Source organism: Paramisgurnus dabryanus, chromosome 6, assembly GCF_030506205.2.
Source record: "Paramisgurnus dabryanus chromosome 6, PD_genome_1.1, whole genome shotgun sequence".
Classification (NCBI taxonomy): Eukaryota; Metazoa; Chordata; class Actinopteri; order Cypriniformes; family Cobitidae; genus Paramisgurnus; species Paramisgurnus dabryanus.
The window spans coordinates 10,262,540-10,282,726 of record NC_133342.1 but is presented as its reverse complement, the minus strand read 5'-3'; the positions used below and the strand labels follow the sequence as shown (position 1 = coordinate 10,282,726).

General features: G+C 35.7%; 1 protein-coding gene across 6 annotated transcripts in view; it reads right to left on the bottom strand.

The window, feature by feature from the left end:
• Nucleotides 1-264: 264 nt before the first annotated feature.
• Nucleotides 265-20,187, bottom strand: part of pip5k1cb (phosphatidylinositol-4-phosphate 5-kinase, type I, gamma b) — a 36,064-nt gene continuing 16,141 nt past the window's right edge. Inside the window, exons 6-19 of one of the 6 annotated variants that reach the window (XM_065262369.1) lie at nt 17,024-17,176; nt 14,744-15,043; nt 14,462-14,664; nt 14,211-14,294; nt 14,052-14,100; nt 12,665-12,749; nt 11,969-12,130; nt 11,716-11,848; nt 11,602-11,637; nt 11,235-11,345; nt 10,200-10,431; nt 8,393-8,461; nt 6,439-6,513; nt 265-5,742 (exon numbers count right to left, since the gene is read on the bottom strand). In XM_065262369.1, the coding sequence (XP_065118441.1) occupies nt 5,740-5,742; nt 6,439-6,513; nt 8,393-8,461; nt 10,200-10,431; nt 11,235-11,345; nt 11,602-11,637; nt 11,716-11,848; nt 11,969-12,130; nt 12,665-12,749; nt 14,052-14,100; nt 14,211-14,294; nt 14,462-14,664; nt 14,744-15,043; nt 17,024-17,176 (1,695 nt within the window). In that variant the 3' untranslated portion in view covers nt 265-5,739. The remainder of the gene's footprint in view (nt 5,743-6,438; nt 6,514-8,392; nt 8,462-10,199; nt 10,432-11,234; nt 11,346-11,601; nt 11,638-11,715; nt 11,849-11,968; nt 12,131-12,664; nt 12,750-14,051; nt 14,101-14,210; nt 14,295-14,461; nt 14,665-14,743; nt 15,044-17,023; nt 17,177-20,187) is intronic. The other 5 variants (XM_065262370.1, XM_065262372.1, XM_065262373.1 and 2 more) reach the window with 5 other exon arrangements.

Here is a 20,187-nt window from a genome sequence, read left to right as displayed (position 1 = left end):
GCAGAAGAGACAAGCGTACCGAAGAGACAAGCATGCAGAAGAGACAAGCGTACCGAAGAGACAAGCATGCCGATGAGACAAGAGTCCCGAAGAGATAAGCGTCCTGATGAGACAAAAGTCCTAAAGAGACAAGCGACCTGATAAAACGAGCATCCTGAAGAGTTTAAACTCAACCTTTATCAATGACAACACAACCAGCAAAACTCTAGAGGACAATAAACCTCATGGACCAACACCCAAAAAAAAAAACACAGTAATACAGGATTAATTTAATACACTTTAATCCAAAACAAAAAGTCTTACTCAAAAGACAAAAAAACCCACACTGAACATCTTGTAGCCCCAAACTACATGTACTGTAATGTTTCAAGATGCAAAATGTTTTAAATACAACTTTAAACAAAAGTCTAGTAAAAGATAAAAAAGACAAAATAAACAACCAAAGTAGTGTTTTCATTGTATCAGTAAACAAATAATTTTCATACAGGTATATTAAGAATTTGTTGAAACCGTCCTATCAGTGTTAAACCTGTGTACTTTCTGTCAGTTGTGAAGCTGTGACATTGATTTGTAAGTGAATGTAAATGATTTACCCATACATTTAAGACGAAAAAGTTTACATGTGATTTGTTTTGTCCAGCAGACAGAAAACTGAATCCGATGTGTGCGATCTGCTTGTTTCAAACACAACACAAAGAGCACATGACAAAATACAACAAAATCACTGGCCAATATAAAACATCACAGAGAGATTCATGTCATTTGTGATATACACTTTTATTATCTGATAAACACACAGGCCATTTATGTTCTTGATTACAAATGAACATATACAGATTCTTCAGTACTGGATCCTGCTGTCCGACACATGCAATGATTTCATGAAATGACATCTAGCAGAAGAGACAAATAACCAAACACATTCATACACAATCTCTCACACAAACACACACACGTGTGTATTACTGAGGGTGGATTTTACATTACATACCCATCAACATCAGGGAGCGGTTTACAGACAAGTCTCAAGTCTAGTACCAGATTAAAACACATGTTTGAGATGTCTAAACTAAAAACAGCTTGTCCTGACATATCTTAAAATATATCAGGGCCATTGTTTTGTCTCAAGATGTAAAAACGACTTAATACTACTTAAAAACTAAAGCCTAGTCTTGGTTTAATCTAAACCCTGTCCTGGAAACCACCCCTAGAGCCTTAAACTAGACATTTAAAGAGCTAAAGGACCTGACACTGTTTATTTATCATGTATGACATGCAGCCCAAAAATAAAATTATTTTTATTTCAAACATATAATACATTATAACTGTAAAACATACTGTACATTATACTACAGAGACACACGGACTGATAGATGTTGATATTATTAACAATGTCCTTATAATGATGTCACTATAAGGCAAATCCAGTTCTGAGTTCTGATTACTGAAGATGAAATATATCAGCAACTATCTACTGAATGAAATAAAACAAATAAAAAATGTTTTATGGTGCCGCTCTGTGTTTAAATGAGAATGGGAATGTTTAGAGTATATTGCAGTAAACCAGTGTAAACGTCTACAGTATATAACTGTTAAATATAAATCATTTACCTCATAAAATAACATTCATAATCCAATTTACTTCTATAATGTGATAAGGAAGAAAAGACCAAGAGAAATGCAAGATGAGGCTGAATGGTCAAACAAAATCTACAATATAAAAAATTTGCTGTAATTATGCAGCTGGTTGCCAGTAACTTACTTTAGAAGAAAAAGACTGAAATTGTTTCATGTTAATTTAACTTTGAACAAACTCTTGCCAGTAAATAACATAAATGTAAAATCTACAGTAAATTACTGGCAGCTAGTTGCCACTGATACCCAGTAATACTGTAATTTATCCAGAATTTTTTTACAGTGCTGGACAATGAAAATAGCGGTAAAAAGTCTTTGGATTATAGAGGAGTTCAGGCTGATAGTCAAATTAATCTCATCTACACATTTTAAATGTATTATTATTTGCTATTATTGCATTATGTTTTTATTGCATTAATGTTAACTTTGCATTTTGCCATTAAAATGGTTTCAAACCATTCCAATACCTACAACTTTAGCCCAAAAATGTCTGATATCTTACTAGTGGCTACAGATTAACATTACAGGTCACATGACATCAGCTGAGAAAGTTACGATAACACTTTGTTTACACAGAGCCATTGTTACACGTGTACTTACTAAAGTAACAAACAGTAAAGTATGAATAACTAATCCTAAACCAAACCCCTATAGTAAACACATGTTGTTCAGCAATAATACTCACTAAGTGAGTGGTTCTCAAACTTTTCGGTGTGCCAACGTGTAAGGTGCAAAGAAAATTCATGACATAAAACAATCTCAAACTTAATTTGTGTAATTTAATATGTTTTGTGTAATTCAATGTAGTGCTGTTGGTTAGTTTATGTACATACAAATATGTATTTTATAAAATGTCATAAAACTGGGGCTGGGCACCATCTCACGCCTCCCAGTTAAAGAACCACTGCACTACTTAAAAATATTATTACACCGTTAAGAAGAACACCATAAAATTAAGTGTAACCAATGTTATTTTATAAGCAAGTTATTATGTTTTGATGAGAGATAACAAAGAGCAACAATTATATGTGTAATGTTTAATCATACAATAAGACCAGCAGCATGTTTTAAAACAACTAAACACACACACACAACGCAAAATTATTTTGTATTAACAGAATGATAAACAGAAATTGTCAGATGCACAGATACTAACTAATACTGGGTTCAATTTAAATTCATAAATGTTATTATATTTCACGGTCATGGGTAGAAATTTTCATCATTTTGTTTCCAAGCTGAACGAATTCCCCTGTCATCACAGGACTCTGATAATATTCCTCTTATAGTATTTACAGTATAAACACACCAGCATTATAACCAGATCATATAAACCAAACTGTGTTTTTAAATCCTGTTCCAAGTGATCTACTGCTCTGCACATTTAGGGCCGTTTCTGGGCATAGGAAAACTAGGCAGTCAGCTAGGGTGCCACCAGCTGCAGGGGCGCCAAAGAGCGCTTATACATTTTGACTGCTGCTTCACTGACATTAAATAAGTAAAAAATGAGCACTGAAACAAAATAAAAGACAAACTCTGAATGTCAAATTTCGCATGGACAGCACAATATTTCACCAGCACCAGACAGAAGGTGGTACAGTATGTGTGGTTTTCCCAAAATGATTGCAGTTTTTCAAGACCACAACCTTTGTTTTTAACACATAAGTAATAATTATCAAGCACTTCCACTAAAGCAAAGGAAGCTATAAACTATAATAAACATAGTTTTATTTGTAATAAGTAACCACAAATTGACTATGTTCTCAACGTAATAACAATGGTATTTTATTTGTAGTTAAAAAAAATGGTATTAATTCTGCTAAAATCGTGGTTAATACAAAAATAAAGCCATGATTAATTTTCCTTATTATGATACAGGAACTGTAAATATGGCTAACAATGGATATGAAATGAGATGCATTAAAGATTTGAGTGATACATGATTACATTAATTTGACATGATTTGTGTTTTTTGTATGTAACAATGCATGTATAATTGTATGATCTGGGGTGCCAATAAGGGTTTCACCTAGGGCATCAAAATGGCTAGAAAAGGCCCTGTGCACATTTCATATAAAATCAAATCAAACTTTATTTATAAAGCACTTTAAAACAACCACAGTTGACCAAAGTGCTGTACAGAAAATATCTAAACACAAAAACGCAACTCATGCAAGATATATAAAACTAATTAAAATTCAAATAAAACAAATTTAAAACACATGTCTAGTGTCAAAGGCGACTTAAAAGAAGATAATGAAGAGGCCTGCCTAACGGGCAGAGCCAGATCATTCCATAGTTAAGGAGCTGCCACAGCAAAAGCCCGGTCCACCTCTGTCTCTTTGATATTAAAACGTAAAAAGTTTAGAGACATCCAGGCCTGTATATCATTTAGACACTCAAGCAACCATCTGATAGTTCCATTCTTTTTAAAAGGCATATAAATCTGGCTATCATCTGCGTAAAAATTGAAAGACATGCCATGCTTCCTGATGATTGAGCCTAGCGGTAGCAGATACAGAAAGAATAAAAGAGGACCTAAAACTGAGCCCTGGGGAACCCCACAGGTGAGAGGAGCGGAGGAGGACTTAAAGTCACCACAGCTGACACAGAAAGTCCGACCTGAACCATTTGAGTGCTGGCCCTTGATGCCCACCCTCTGCTCCAAACAAGAGATCCGAATTTCATGGTCTAAAGTGTCAAATGCAGCAGTTAAATCAAGAAGAACAAGAATAACAGAATCACCAGAATCAGTGGCTAGAAAGATATCATTAAAAACTTTTAAAAGAGCAGATTCTGTGCTGTGCATAGTTTTAAAACCAGACTAGTAAATTTCAAGAACACTGTGTTCTTTCAGATAAGTCATTAAATGACTGTAAACTTTCTACTCAAGGACATTTTAGAGAAATGGTAGTCTGGAAATAGGCCTGAAATGTCCAAGATCTGAAGGATCCAAACCAGGTTTTTTGATTAGAGGTTGCACAACTGCATGTTTAAAAACCTCACCTGATGATAAACTGCTATTAATAACTGCAAGAACAGAAGGCCCTACAGTAGGAAATGAAAATCATATGTTTCTTGTATCTGACTCTGATATTTGGGAGAGAGCTCCATGAACTGAGGTGAGGTGTGTCACATAAAGAGATCATGTGCAGAGCAGTGGATCACCCTTAACAGGACTGAAAACCATTGATTGAGATAGCAATAGTCTCATGGACGGATCCGCTTTACCTCGGGAGTCTATTGCTATCTGGGTATCACCACTAACCATGACAACCAATATCAGTAAAATATCACCTATGAATACAATAGAGTTAAAAATATTTACAAAATGGTCAAATTATTTTATGACTGACAAAAAAAATGTACACTTATATTCAGGTTGGAATGTTAGTCTCTTTCTATAGCCATGAAATAGTCTGATTTTCTCTTGTAAGCTCTTCTGCAAATCAGGGTCGGCAGGTGGGCAATAGAGCATCTTCACGAACATATGAAGTGATTTACGTTTGTTTATTTATTTAGCAGACACTGTTATCCAAAGTGACTTACAAACGAGAGAGCATTCAACATTTCATCTTACTGTATGCTTTCATTTTTAGATCTTTATGTTTTCATCACACTGCACAGGTTTTGTTTAAACATCGCAGAGGCACACAACATAAAAATATATCATATCATTACTGTACATGCAATCGTGTATGATCTGCAGGAAAACGGAGAGAAGTATTTGCATAATGAAGAAGCTGTACAGGATACAGCTCACACAGTTCATAAATGATACGATAATGATATGATACACATACACAAGTCTGATCTGAGTACATTATGGGTCGTCCACACATCAGGACAGCAGGTTCAGCATTACAGTACATGAACTATATCAGAGAGTCACACGTGAAGGTTTGTCTTACATGATCTGACACAAACACACGGGACAGTCAGAGATGAGGAATGAAGGGAAATGGCACCCAGGCTATTTTTTTCTGGGTTTTGTGTCCCTTTTCATCACGCTGAGAAGAGCAGAGTCAGCATTACAACATCTGTCTGATCAGTTACCGCTCGAGTATTCATTCATCTAACATCACATTTCTACTGTAGATTCAGCTACTGTAAAGAGAGAGAGAGAGAGAGAGCAGATTAATTTAATATCAGCTAATAGAAACCATAGTTGCATCTTAATTTACACAACACTTCACTAAAGTACAGACTTTTTACACAATGATAACACAAACAGGAAAAACTCTTTTAAATCAAATATTGTAAATTATGCATCCTTAAGTTTTGCATCATGCATGTATGAAATATTTGTATTTACACTAACATCTACATTCACTACATTTAAAGGGGTCATATTATGCATTTCATGATTTAATTAAATGTTCGAGATCTTCTTTTTAAAAGTGAAGGCTTATTTACGCCTTCCTAAAACAGCTTAATCTAACACGATGGGAAGATTTGCATAACACGGCCAAAATCTATACTCAAAAAAAGAAGGTGTGACTTTTATTCTCGCTGTTGTATTGTTGCTGTCACCATCATGTCATGGAGATGCTGTGTTTTGGGAGCTGATATTCCAAATATGGTAAGAGGCATAACATTTCTGTCAAACGCTTGAGGTATTTGGCCAATCAAAACGGACTGTATAGCTGGCCAATCAGAGCACATGGCACTTCTCATACCGATGAGCTTCTGTCTCTGGTGTAATAGTGTGTTCATATGAGATGATGACGTCACAGTGAGACCTGTGTGTTTTTCTCCAGGGGTTTATGAGAATGTGTTTTGTTCCTATAACAACACACTTACTGCCTGTTCATCCTCATCAGATACAGAGTTATAATGAAGAGGTGAATGAACCCAACTTCTTTCATCTTGATGCTGCTGAAACACCACAACAGCAGAGGGCACCAGAGACACGAGTACATGCAGACAGACAGACAGACAGACAGACAGAGAGACAGACAGGAGACATGCAGAGGCCATGAAATACACACAGAGACAGAAAGAGCAAATGTATGAGGAGCCAAACCTGTGTGTCTGTGTTTATAATGTCATACTCTCATACTACTCTTAAAGTCAACTATTTTCAAGCATGCAGTATGTATACTGTGTACAAAATCTACATTTTTTGTATGTATGTTATATCCAGATGACTTATTACGTTAGTTTAGTCAAAATGTGTAATATACAACCAGAACACTGAATACTCTTTCCCACAATGCATTGCACTCAACCTGATCGAGCAATGTGAGGAATGAACCAAAAGTGATATCTGTTTTTAAACAATGCTTTTTTTATTCAGTACCTAATTTGACTATAAAAATTTAGATATTTTTATGTAAAAACTGATAAAGATGCTTTTATGATTTGTTTCTGTGCTAATAACCAAATGCCACTGAATGTAAACTGATGCAGCCTGGGGTGGTTTGGTTTGAAAAGGTGATACACCTTCAAATTAATATAACTTTGGCATTTTTTTTTTTTTTTTGGTCTAGAAACCTAATCTTAGTCTTGTTTAAAAGAAGACACTTTAAAGTTTTTCACAGATGTGTCTGGATGTGAAAATATTAAATAAAACATGTTATAGCAGTTTAAATTTATTGCAATTAATAAAAATAATGCAATAAAGTATATATTTTATACATAAAGAGGTTTGTGTTACACTTTTAGTGGTTTTACCAACAAACGGCCACTAGGTGTCAACGGTTAGCTGCATACTCTCGTCACAAATTAATAAATGACTGTCACTGCATTATTATTACTGCAAAAAGGACTTGAAATATGAAAACTACATTCTTAAACCTTTCCAACAATATATAGTTTGGCGTGATAGATTAAAATTTACATGCAAAATACTGAAGTAAACTCAACCTGCTGACAGGTTATGTGATAATAATTTAGCTTTACAGTAATATTCAGAATGCAGTATATACTACTGTATGTTTGCTAGTATTCAATTTCAATATTCTATACTGTATCTCACTACTAACACTACTGTACTGTATTGTATGTAGAGAGCATCTAACTAGATTTTAATAGTTTAATAGGAATCTACACTAATGAGAAAATCAATAACATCTACAATGAGGTCAACTCAAAAACTTAAGTCTAATGCAGGATTTCCCAACCGATCCAGAATCTTGACTGTGTTCTGATAAGATATCAGCAATCAAATGTTTTAAGGACACATATTATGCCCATTTTTACAAGATGTAATATAAGTCTCAGGTGTGCCTAGAACGTGTCTGTGAAGTTTCAGCTCAAAATACCCCACAGATCATTTATTATAGGATGTCCAAAATGGCCCTATTTGATGTCTGTACCTTTAAATGCAAATGAGGTACTAACAGACAGAGAGCACTTTTAGTTATAATAGATCTGATTCCTGTGAATACAGTCTAAGACAATAGTATCTTTAGCCACATCAGTGCTACAATGGTTAACAAGTATATTTAGAAAAGCTTTTGGGTAAAATTATCCAGTCAGTCAGTGGCTGTGGGCGGGGCTTTGTCAGTGTGACATCACATTAACACAATGTCTAATGAGACTGATTTGGTTAATGGGGATTTAAAAAGGAGATTTGTTTCATTGTAGGGTGTTTGTGTTCACACACATGTATGTCCAAACATCTTGTAAAAGTGGATTTTGCATAATATGGGCCCTTTAAAACTGATGAGGAAATGCTGTACTGTGAGTTTGATGTCAGTTTAGGAGATCCTGCTGTAAAATAAACCTGAAGCACTGAGAAAACTTCACTTACAACACTGCATGAGCTCAACTTTCTCCTGTGAAGAACTGGAGAATAAAGCCAATATCTGCCTTCAGCATACTGACAGCACACATACGCACACACATAAACACACAAACAGAAAGGAACAGAAAAACAATGTGATGTTGTTTATGAAGGTTTGAGAAATGAAAGGGAAAAGATGATAAGACATAAAATAAATCATAATGTTGATGTCAACATGACATCATAACAAACTATTATTTTTCTCATTTTGTTACTGTGCATAAAAACTCATGTTTGTGTAGAGCTGAAACTTGCCCTGCCTTATTAGCTGACAACACCAATCACTCCTTGCATTATAACAATTTAATCATTGCTGATGTCCAACCTACAGCTTTGCTTTTGTTTTATGTTTGAGCAGTGACACCGACACTAACTGATAAATATCTGTAACTATTGTATATCACTGACCATTAACCACTGAAAATAACAGAACAGAGACGAAAAGAGAGACAGAAATAAATAAAGTTAGCTATGATGAAATGAAAGAATAAGATAAAGTGATAAAAACAACACACACATCATTCAATCTCTTTCTCTCTCTACGTATCTACATATCAAAGGAGAGAGAGAATCAGTGTGTGTCCTAATACCATCTGTTAAAATATAGCAGAAGCAAGAAACAAATCATAAGCTGAGTTTCCATTAGTCCTTAAATTACACAAATTGACATTGCGAATTATACATTTTTTTGGCAAAAAAGTTTTTACGCTTGCATGAGGTGGTTTGTCAGGCAATTCAGAGAAGTTGTATAAGCAAAACTGCAATGGAAACAGTGTATTCGCATTGAACTTTTGACTTATCGTGAAAGGAAAAACTAAGTTATAGTCGCATATCATCAGTTAACCATTACCACATCATCGGTTAGTGGAAACGACGTCATGTCACAAAAGTTTATCGACATTTAGAAAATATCGAATAAGTTTTACGCAGATACTCCCTGACGAAGGCTTGTTTGCCGAAACGCGTCGGATTTACCATGTCTGTAGATTTTTATTAGGTTTATTATGACCAAGCCATATCAATAAAGGCTTTTTTACTACCTTGGAGTTTTTTTGGTTTGTTATACTACTATTTTCCTATCCAAAAAGAGCACCTCGACATTAGCGTATTTTTTGAGTCCGGGAAGCGCTCCTTTTTTGATATTTGAAGTTTTACGCAGAGTCCAGAAGTCCAGAGCTGTTATGTAAACTAAACTTTAGTAGCTGCGTTTCTATTACATATTAAATTGCACAAATTAACATTGCAAATTGAAGATACGGCCAAACGAAACAAGGCCCAAGGAAACTGGCGTGTTTCCATTGACCGTATTTTCAATTCGCAGTCAATTTGCGCAATGTAAAGGGTAATGGAAACGCAGATACTGACTCTTTAAAAGGAGACGACGAGTACTGTGATGCATCTTTCATCTAAACTGTGCAGATTTATGAGCCATTAGTACAGACATATGTCATAATCCAAACACACAATCTTTACTTTCTTAATATATATTTCTTGTTTTATTGTACATAATTAATCTCATCATCATCATCATATAATTAATCTAACTTTATTCCTAATAAATCAGATGCCTTTATCGACCCTTGTGAACAAACTGTAATAAGAGAAATACATCAGGTTTCAGATGATTTAGGGTGTATTCACACCTAGTTCTTTTAAACCGTCCAAACGCTCTCGGAGCAGTTCAGTGTGTATATGTGAACAAACCAATTGATCTCAGACTCCACTAAAAGGCCCCAAAAGTGAACCGTCCTCTTAATGTTTTACTCAGACTTACAAAGCAGATGTCAGAAGATGTTGCGAGCTCCTCCTCCAGTGATTCACGACTCTGAGACTCTACAGGGGCTCTCACACTGGAACAGATCTGCTCAGACGTCTCGGGTTCGGTGGCCGTCTTAAGTCGGGTGGGCGTGTCTTCAGGAAATGTTGCCACGGAGACATCAGTTTTTGATGGTGCAGTTATTTCAGTCTCTCGTGTTGAGTCCGGGACATTCACATCTTTGGCCACACTAATAAAAAACACAAAGGTCAAAATGTTGTCTTAAATGATCAATCATAGATTGTTTTTTTGTGTTCTTTAAAGCACAAATGTTCTTCAGCCATCATCAGTAGATGCTCTCATATCTATGTATCATCAAGAACTTAAATTTAGCCTAGAGGTCTTCTCGTGTCTAAAGAAATGTACCCGACCTGAAATGACCTAAATCACTTTTTACACGGACCCAACGTGCATAAACTATTTTTGTTTTAAGAAAGACCCAACCAAAGACAAACTCGAGAAAATAAGACCCGATTTCGACCCAAACCAGTGGCAATTTTTGTAACCTATTTAATCCCAAATGTAAATCGTACAGATGTGGCCTCGCAAACCCCGGTGGCCTCAGAACCAATTTGGAACGCTGCTCCATTTATTCTCCTTTGTTATCTGACGACGACACCAAGGAAACCACTAAAATGTACATTTGTGTACAAGTTGATTGACAGGTCTGGCTAAATGAAAATTAACATACGGCCAGTCACAAGATGTTGCAAGTGCTCTTGGCAAACAGATGAGGGGTTGGAAGAGGACATCAACGTGAGATAGTTTGGGTTGTCTCAGGTCCGTTCGGCAAAAACACATTAATTTTAAATTACCAGAGGCCGCTAATATTATACCTGACCCATGTCAGAGGCACACATAAAACTTTTAGACCTAAACCCGTTCGGGTCTTGGGTCTGACCTTGGGATTTTAGATCTAAGTGGACTCATGAAGACCTTTTAAAAGCTGAACTTAAGACCTAAGATTGCCAACACAATATTTGAGCTCCATACTTGATCTCTGGAGATTCATCAGGTTCCTCAAAGTCTCGGTTTCTCTTCACCTCCACCTGTACAGTGATGGTCTGCTGATCCTCCTCATGAACATCAACAACCTCCTGTGTCCTGGAGAGCCCACAAAACACAAAAACTAAAACTTTCATGTGTGAACATCAAAATAACCACAAAGCATCAGCTTCATTTTTTATAGTTATTATAAATATTACATTTACAATAAACACAAAGAATGTTTGCAATGTTTACATCATACTTCAGTAAATACAATATTATATTATATTACAATATCAGTATAAAATGCTAATATCTTTATTTTCAGATGAAGATTGAGTAAAAGACAAAATCATATAAACACAACTCTCACCTTCCCTCAGCGTCCTTCAAAGACAACGTCTGCCTTCTAGAAAATCAAATATATTATGTTATCTTATCTTTATACTCTACAGCTGAAGAAAAGATATATAAGAGAGATGTTCACCTGTATCGTGGATGTTCTGTAGTGTCTGATGGCGAACGTTCAGGTATGGATATGGAGTTGTTCGAGGACAGCGTGGTGGCTACAGACACTGTAGTCGCTTCTTCAAATGATGGAGGGGTGCAAGATGGCAGACCTGATAAAGAACATTAGAAAAACTGAGTAAAACTACAAATGTTATGAGATTAATTAGGTTGATTTCTTTTTTAGATTACAATTTAGTCACAGCTAGAAATTGTGATACGTAATATTTTACCATCATTTTCCAGTACAGGGTAACTGTGAGCTCCTCTCAGATCATACGTGTTCTCGTATCTCTCTGAAGGAAGCTGACTGGCAGACCAGGCTGACCCGGGGCCGCCGAACTTGGGCACCGTCAGTGTCGCACGGCCTTTCTTAGCTGGTGATGCTTTCAGTGCTGAAGAAAACATAAGTTTATAATCAGATTTATTTAGGATTTATTTTATATGTTTATTAAAGGTGACATAGAATGATTGAACGGAGTATTTATCCCTGTTCTGTGATGTGACATGTAGACAATTTTTTTTTTGGGTCTGTAATGCCTTAGAAGCTTCCTAAAAACCTCTCTCAGATAGCTCTATTAGGGTGGGGGATTTTTAACAAGTAGTTTTGCACCAATTTGGCTCCCCCTACTGGCTTAACTTGCAATCTCATTACTGATTGGCTGACTTTGCTGCCACTCAAAAAATGTAGCCAATTATTTTAAAGAAGAGGGGCAGTTAGATGCCTGTGATGTCATAAGCATCAGTTTTTCAGATTGGGCTGTTTTCTGGCTAACAAGAGGAATTTCTATGAGACTGAGATGTTTAGCATGTCTAGCACTTTTTTTATGTTTGTGAATGTGGGTAGACTATTCAACAAAGACAAGGTAAAAATGGTTTTTCATTCTCTGTCCCCTTTAAGCTTTACAGTGCATCTATCAGTTACTCACATGTACTCTTCTTAAACACAGTGCTGCTCATAAATCGAAAGAAACGATCGGCGTAGAAGTTCGGTCTGTGAACAGAAACAGTGTCCTGAAAAACAAGAAAGAAGAGATCATACAAATTCATTATGTGACTCCTAAAATGAGTTCAGGTGTCTTTAATTTTCCAAGTACAATTGATTACTGTGCAAGACATACCCAGCTAACAGAAAAAAAGTTCTAAGAACGTTCCTTGAAAGTTCCCAATGTTCCCAAAAATGTTCTGCCAACATAAAAAGTGCTTCTTGACGTTCTAAGAATATTTCTGGTTCGTCTGAACATTAGAGGAATGTTACATTCTACCATTTTCAAAAGTTATGACAATGTCATGTTTTAATGTTCACACAATGTTTAAAACAACTGTTTTCTAGATTTACTTTTTTGCCTGTTATGTAAATGATAGAGAAACATTGCATTTTATTATTTAAAAAAATATTATTAGATTAAAAACATTATTTCTGAATGTTCTCATGATTCTCAAAATATTGCTGTATAAAACACAAATAACTTATAAAGTTTAGATGTTGATGATTTGTATCATCACAATGGTAAAAGTCACCATTATGGTAATCAGTGTTTGTTTTAGTTGGACTCTTGACCCTTTTTACCCTTGACGTTTTGCTTGCTAATTTTTCTGTGGTTGCATTATTTTGTGTGTATCAAGCACATTTGTTATACGGATGTAAAGTTGGTCAACAGTTGTGACAAATAAATGAAAAACGTTATGCTGCAATGCATACATCTCATCCAGGATTCCCAGCATGCACTGCAGCATGGATAATAATTAACATTTTACAATTTTCTTTGTCACCATGGTTGAAAGTCATACTCTGATTCTTGATGTTCATGTGTCCCAAATAAGCAGCGGATAATTTTTGTCCAACGTTTCTAAAACTCCTCATTGACAAACTGCTTTGAAAGTTTATACATTATTTACTACAGAAAAAAACTTTGTATAAATTTTATATAAAATGTATACTTGTACAGTGGATAAATGTAGAAATATAAAGCCCTTATGCGTCCTCTGCAGAAGGAACAAACTTTGTTGTAGCATTTGAAACCGCCTAATTGCATACTACATAGTAGGTGAAAATTTAGTAAGTGAAAAGTACACAGATGACCTTCTACTTCCAGCTAGATTTTGAAAAGTGTGCATGCATTTTGCACACTAATATTTTTCCTTGTTGAGATTTGATGAGGTATAAGGTGATTTGATGACCACATTTTACTCTCAACAGACTCCAAAAATCCAAAGATAAAACATATTGGATATCGAATTACAAAAATGAGAATCAGAATGTAGTTTCTCACAGATAAAGACTGAATTATAAGAATGGTTTCTCTTTAAACTCACCCCATCATGGACAAGAGCTTTCCACGTGTGTTCAAACTTCTTAATGAGTCTGAAGAAGACAAAACATACAAACTCAGATTATAGATTCAGAAACATTAGCATTTGGAGGATTAAACAGTTTTGGCAAAGTTTGTGTTACCATAGACATTCTTGTTTTACCTGTATGACTGCAGGATGTCTATTATACCAATAAACAGTAGGAGTCTCTCTCCTTTACCACTTACTGCTGGAATCCCACCCATTCTACAGAGAGAGAGAGAGCAGGAGAGAGAATCAGTATGCAGTGTTTGTATATATATATATATATATATATATATATATATACAGACCAACTGTTCTTATCTCTGTTTACATCATCATAAAGCGAAAGGACATTAACCATGATCCAATCAGCAGAAGGTCACACATACGTGTCATCAGTGTCTATAGAGTCTCCACATGAAGCTCCGCCCTGTATGGACTCCATGGCGGTGGAGTAAAGCGCTCGCTGAGCCGTCGGCCGTTTCTCATCGCTGCTTTGTGAGCCCTCCACCTGTCGCTCTCGCTCCGCCTGATCAACATTATGAACCCCTAACAGCAAACTGTAGTCCATGATCTTAAAACTCTCCAACACCTGAACAATCACAGAAAAACTTTATGGAGGAGAATATAACACGCATATATAGTACTAGAACATCAAAGGCTTTAAATACCAGACAGTCTCTCTGCAGTGTTTTCACCAGAGCGTTATACGTGTCCACATCCAGCAGAAGACCATCTTGAACCTCCTGCATGAAGTCCAGATCTTTGAAGGTGGGCCTAGATTTCTCACGTTCCTTCTTTGAAGCTCGGCGCTTGTACGTAGAGCCCTTAAGGTCAAACTTATAATGCATGCGGAAGACACGCGGCAGAACGTTGTTCATCACAACGATACGAATGTTCTTCCCACCCGACTGTACGCAGTACAAACCAAAGAATTTAGGCAGCAGAGTGCGTGGATTTTGATTCAGGTTCTGAAAAAGAGAAATAAATCTGTGTTGATATTTTATTCTGTTACCTGTTACTTCAATCTGACACCTGTACAACTTTTATTGAGAGATTCACACAAGTATTTATTTACAGTAATAAAGTATGATTGAAAATCAAAACTGCATTATTTTTAAAATGCTTACTTGAGTAAATCTTTTCATTTTCATACCGTGTGGTTTATTTAACAATAAAGATTTGTAGTGGGCCAAAACAGAAAACTTTAAAGACACTTCATATACTTCTGTTTATATTTTTATTTACCATAGTTATAAATACCATAACCCCAGGGGTTTTTTAAAAACATTTTTGTCAGCAGAACCCCCTTGACCTAAATTATTTATGTAAAGTACCCCCTGACATAAATAATTGAATAGCACATTTGCATTTGTAACTTCAAAGACATTTATATTTCTCACCCGATTTAAAGTTTTTATCCATACTATTTTACATCATTATTACATTATTACCTCTAATTGGACCTTCATATGGTAATTTTCTTTTATTGTTACATAAAAAATATCTGTTCATTATGCATATTCTGCTATAACATTTTGCAAAGTTATAGCAGCAAGGGAAAAACTAGTGAGCTAAAAATCAAGGGTCAAGAGTGCAACTAAAACAAACACTGATCGCCATAATTGTGACTTTAAATGAAACAAGACATCAACATCTAAACTTAAAAGGTGAATTGTGTTTTCTAAAGCCATATTTTTACAAAACATTCAGAAATAATGTTTTATAACAGTGTTAAAATAATAAAATGCAATGTTTTTTATTATATACATAACAAGCAAAAAAGTAAATATATAAAACAGTTTTAAACATTGTGTGAACATTAAAACATGACATTGTCATAATGTTTAAAAATCATAGAATGTAACATTCCTCTAATGATCAGATAACCAAGAAACATTCTTTAAAAAACTGGACACTTTCTATGTTGGCAGAATGTTTTGGGAACATTGCGAACTTTCAAGGAATGTTCTTCTCTTTTAGCTTTCTGGGGTGGTGTTGTGTAATCATCACATGAGATTTAGATTAAATAAATAAAATATTTTATTATTTAGACTGTTGTTAGAATATTAGATTAAATTTTTAATTATTTATTAAAATTTTATGATTTAATTGTACTAATTTTATTCATGAACACCAGTTTGGGAAACCTTGACCTAAACCATACCCTTAATAGAAAACCTTCAGCGCGTTTATATTTAAAATCTTATTTACTGGGTTTAATATAGCAAATAAGATGTTTCTAGATGTTCACAAACAGGAATTTTCTGCTTTAGAGCTTTATTTAATTCATTTCGCTCAAATCTGAGTACAAATTTGTCCCCAAAACATGGTTAAGTAGGTACACAAGCACACAGAGGCAGTCATAAAGGTTTGTCTCTATTATGATGTGTTGAGAAAGTACAGAGATGTGTAACATCTATCTCTCATGCACTTTAAATTATTAACACTGCTTATTAACCAATTCATAAATTCTGTCCTTTTAATAAGCTAAAGATCAAGTCAAGTGCAGGGCAACCTATCGGCCCACACAAATCCTCACTATCAGCTGATCTCATGTTAGGCTCACTTTGACTAATAATAACCAAAAACCTTCTGATGACTTCAGCTGTCAAATCTTATGTCTCATTGCTCAATATCAACCTGGGTAAGATCCAGATACAATCACTTTCCAGTGGTAGTTAGTTTTATATGATACATTACTTCACTTAACACTTTGATTATATTTAAAAAATAGCAGTGGATTTTGAAGGAGAACTGTCACAAAGTGCATCTTTTTAGTTGTGCAAGGAATTGTGGGTAATATTAGCACAGATGCACACTTAAAAAATTCACCAGAAATAGTAAACCATCTGGACACTGTTGGCATACTATGACTTGGGATGCACTAATCCTAATCTAGCCTATTAGTGTATTTAGGACAAACTGTTTGTACATGTGCTCAGACTCACCATGTAGTATCCAGGCAGCAGTTTCTGTAGAAATTCAGCTTCTTTATGCATGACGGTCTTCAGGATAAACTCATCATCTCGTGTGACGTAAAAAATGGAGCCACTGGCACCAGGATTTGAAAGCTCGATTAAAGGTTCATTACACAGTGAATACTACAACACAAACAAACAGACAACACAAACAAAGGGAGAGACAGTGTATGAGAATATATTTTTACATAGATTTAATACATTGTGAATTATATAAAATGATTATATTATTATTAAAATGAATGATCAAACTTTGCAGGTAGATTAGTATATGAATCTATGGTTTAGGACAGTGTTACTCATTGCGTGGTTTGCGAGGCTCTTTTTTTCGCCAAACTTTGCTCTGGACACTTGCTTTGGATCAATACCCATTAGATCAAGATGCATGTCGATAATCGTGTTTAACTGAATGCAACGCTGGCAGAGAACGGTTGTCATATAACATCAAAGTACCTTGAGATCTGCTTGTTATGCTTTTGAATTGCATGTAATTAAGAGCAAAGAGGCCCTCTAAGCCAAAAATACCAAAAAAAATTCCCCACAAGGTCAAAAAATGATATAGCCATATACAGTATGGGCCCTATCTTGCACCCAGCGCAATTGACTTTGTCAGTGACGCATGTATCATTCGTATTTTGCACCGGGGCAAAGCGGGGTTTTTCCCTCCACAGATGCACGTCAGCAAACTAGGGAATGAACTTGCGCTCCCTGGGCGGTTCAGCGCAAAAAGGAGGCGTGTTGCGGCGCAAACCATCTCTTATGCTATTTTGCAGTTTCAAAAAACAATTGCGCTACTAACCAAAAAAAACTAGTCTAAAGTCAGTGGCGCGTTGCGCGTGGTTCATTATGCTATTTTAAGGGCGCATGCTTGACCATAATGTATAGCGTGCACAACGCGCACACACTTTGCTTATCTAATCTACACAGATGCAACAGTTATTTTTGCAAATCATAAATTGTTACACTTAAAAATATTAATACACGAGATAAGGGGAATCATAGTGGTGAGCATTGTGGTGATAGTTTTTATTTATTCTCATGCAAATAACGATTAAAATATTTTCATAAGTTTGTTGTGTGGCTGTATTACGTTTATTTTATGTAAATAATAGTTAAAATGTTTTCATAAGAAACCTTAATGTATATGAACTTGATTTGTAAGAGTACTTTGGGGTTGGACCTTGCTTGCGTTTCTTGGGTCCGATTTCAAAGCCCCCAAACCCTTTCAGCGGTGAGGGTGGACGCAGCGATGTCCTCTGCTGGCGTCAAGTCCTGAGGCAGATCCACCTCCCGTTACACGGCGTGCCCGATTTATGCTGGCAAGCGTGGGATTCCCCCGTACAAGGACGTCGGTCTCCTCGGCTGTGAACCGCTCCTGGCGTGCACCTGGTAAATCCGTCATAATAATAGCAACCCGCCATGGAACTTGCGCCCTTGCGTTTAAAGGGAATGTTGGCTAGCGTTCTGATTGGTTTATTTGACGTTACGCCCAAACCACACCTATGAATAATGAACATACTTCAGACCAACCCCTTATTGATTTGCGCCCGGCGCAAGAGTTATTTCTCACGCCGGGAAAATAGCAACAGCGCCCAAGATCCGCCCACAAACTCACTTGCGCGTTGCGCTTCGCACTTGCGTTTCAGATCGTTAAAATAGAGCCCTATGTCTTAAACACAGTTGTGTATCATTCATGGGCTATGAATATTTTATAATACAAAATAAATAAATTATAAATTGATTTCCCAGAATGCCACTAACTCTTAAATTTAAATAATCTTAACTCGTTCCCCGCCATTGACGAGTTATGTTGTCAATTAAGAGAAAACATTTGCATAAAAAAGGTGTTCCTGATGAGGTTTTACGTTAATCTGTAATACCGTGATTATCCAATAGATGGCTAATTACCCAATTTATAAAAAACTGAAAGATTTAAGAGTTTATAAGCAGAGAAAAAATATAGATAGGATGAAAGGTTTTTTGGCTGGCTAGCGGGGAATGAGTTCATAGTCTAATTTCTTTAGGGTGTAAGCACTATTCACAAATTCACACTGATGAATTAAATCCAGTTCTCCAATTCTTCATCTGAACATGTAACACTTTATAATAATGTTCTATTTGTTAACATTAGTTAATTACATTAGTTAGTATCTACTAACAGCCAACCAGAGGTTAAGTCCGCATTTTCATTATGTAAATCACTTTGAATTACAGTCTATTTATATTTTTTCTATCTGGTTTTAGGTGAAACATAAGACAAATGTGATACTTAAGTGAAACATAATTGCGAATGGAAAAGCATTAAGATCTGTTGAAGAAGCATTAATGTACTCTTGAGGGAGACAGCGACCGTATAGCTGTGAAATGAATTCTCTGATATCATCATCATCTACATATTATTTTATTAACAGCACAACTGAGTCGATCTCTGGTACAGCTGTATTATTTCTAATCTTAAAGTCCATGTAAAGTCATTTCAGAGAATTGTTTGTAAACACATTATAAATGTAAAAAATATATTGCTGAAAAAAGTTACAAAGACTGTCAACTATGTAGTACTAAACTGTGGAGTTACACCAAGTCTGTGTTTAGGATTATTTGGGCGGGGCTAAAGTGGTGGCTTGATGATGCACTGGAGCGACCGAGCATGACCCCGCCCCTAACACAATCACAAACATCTATTTAGGTTGCAGCAGTTTTTGAAAGTTAAAGGAACAGTATGTAAGAAATGTATATCATAAAATGACCCTGATATGTCACTAGACATTAAGAAATCATTTTCATTTCAAATACTTATATCACTGTGTATGTTTATGTTGTCATGTTGTGTATTGGCCACCAGTTGTGTGATTGCAGTACCAGTTTTGGCCACAATCCTACATACTGTTTCTGTAAGAGAGACGGCAGCTTTCCTGCCAGGTTTTTATCATTCAAACTTGTCTGGGTGGTTAATATCACATTCTCTATGGTGTAACAAACTGAAAACCCATTTAATATCAGAGTTTAAGGGGCGGTTTCTTGGACAGGAATTTCTACTAGTCCTAGACTAAAACAAATGTAAGAGCTGTCCAAACTGAAAACTACTTGCACTGACAGATTCTTAAAATTCATCAGTGCCCTTTGTTTTGCCTCAA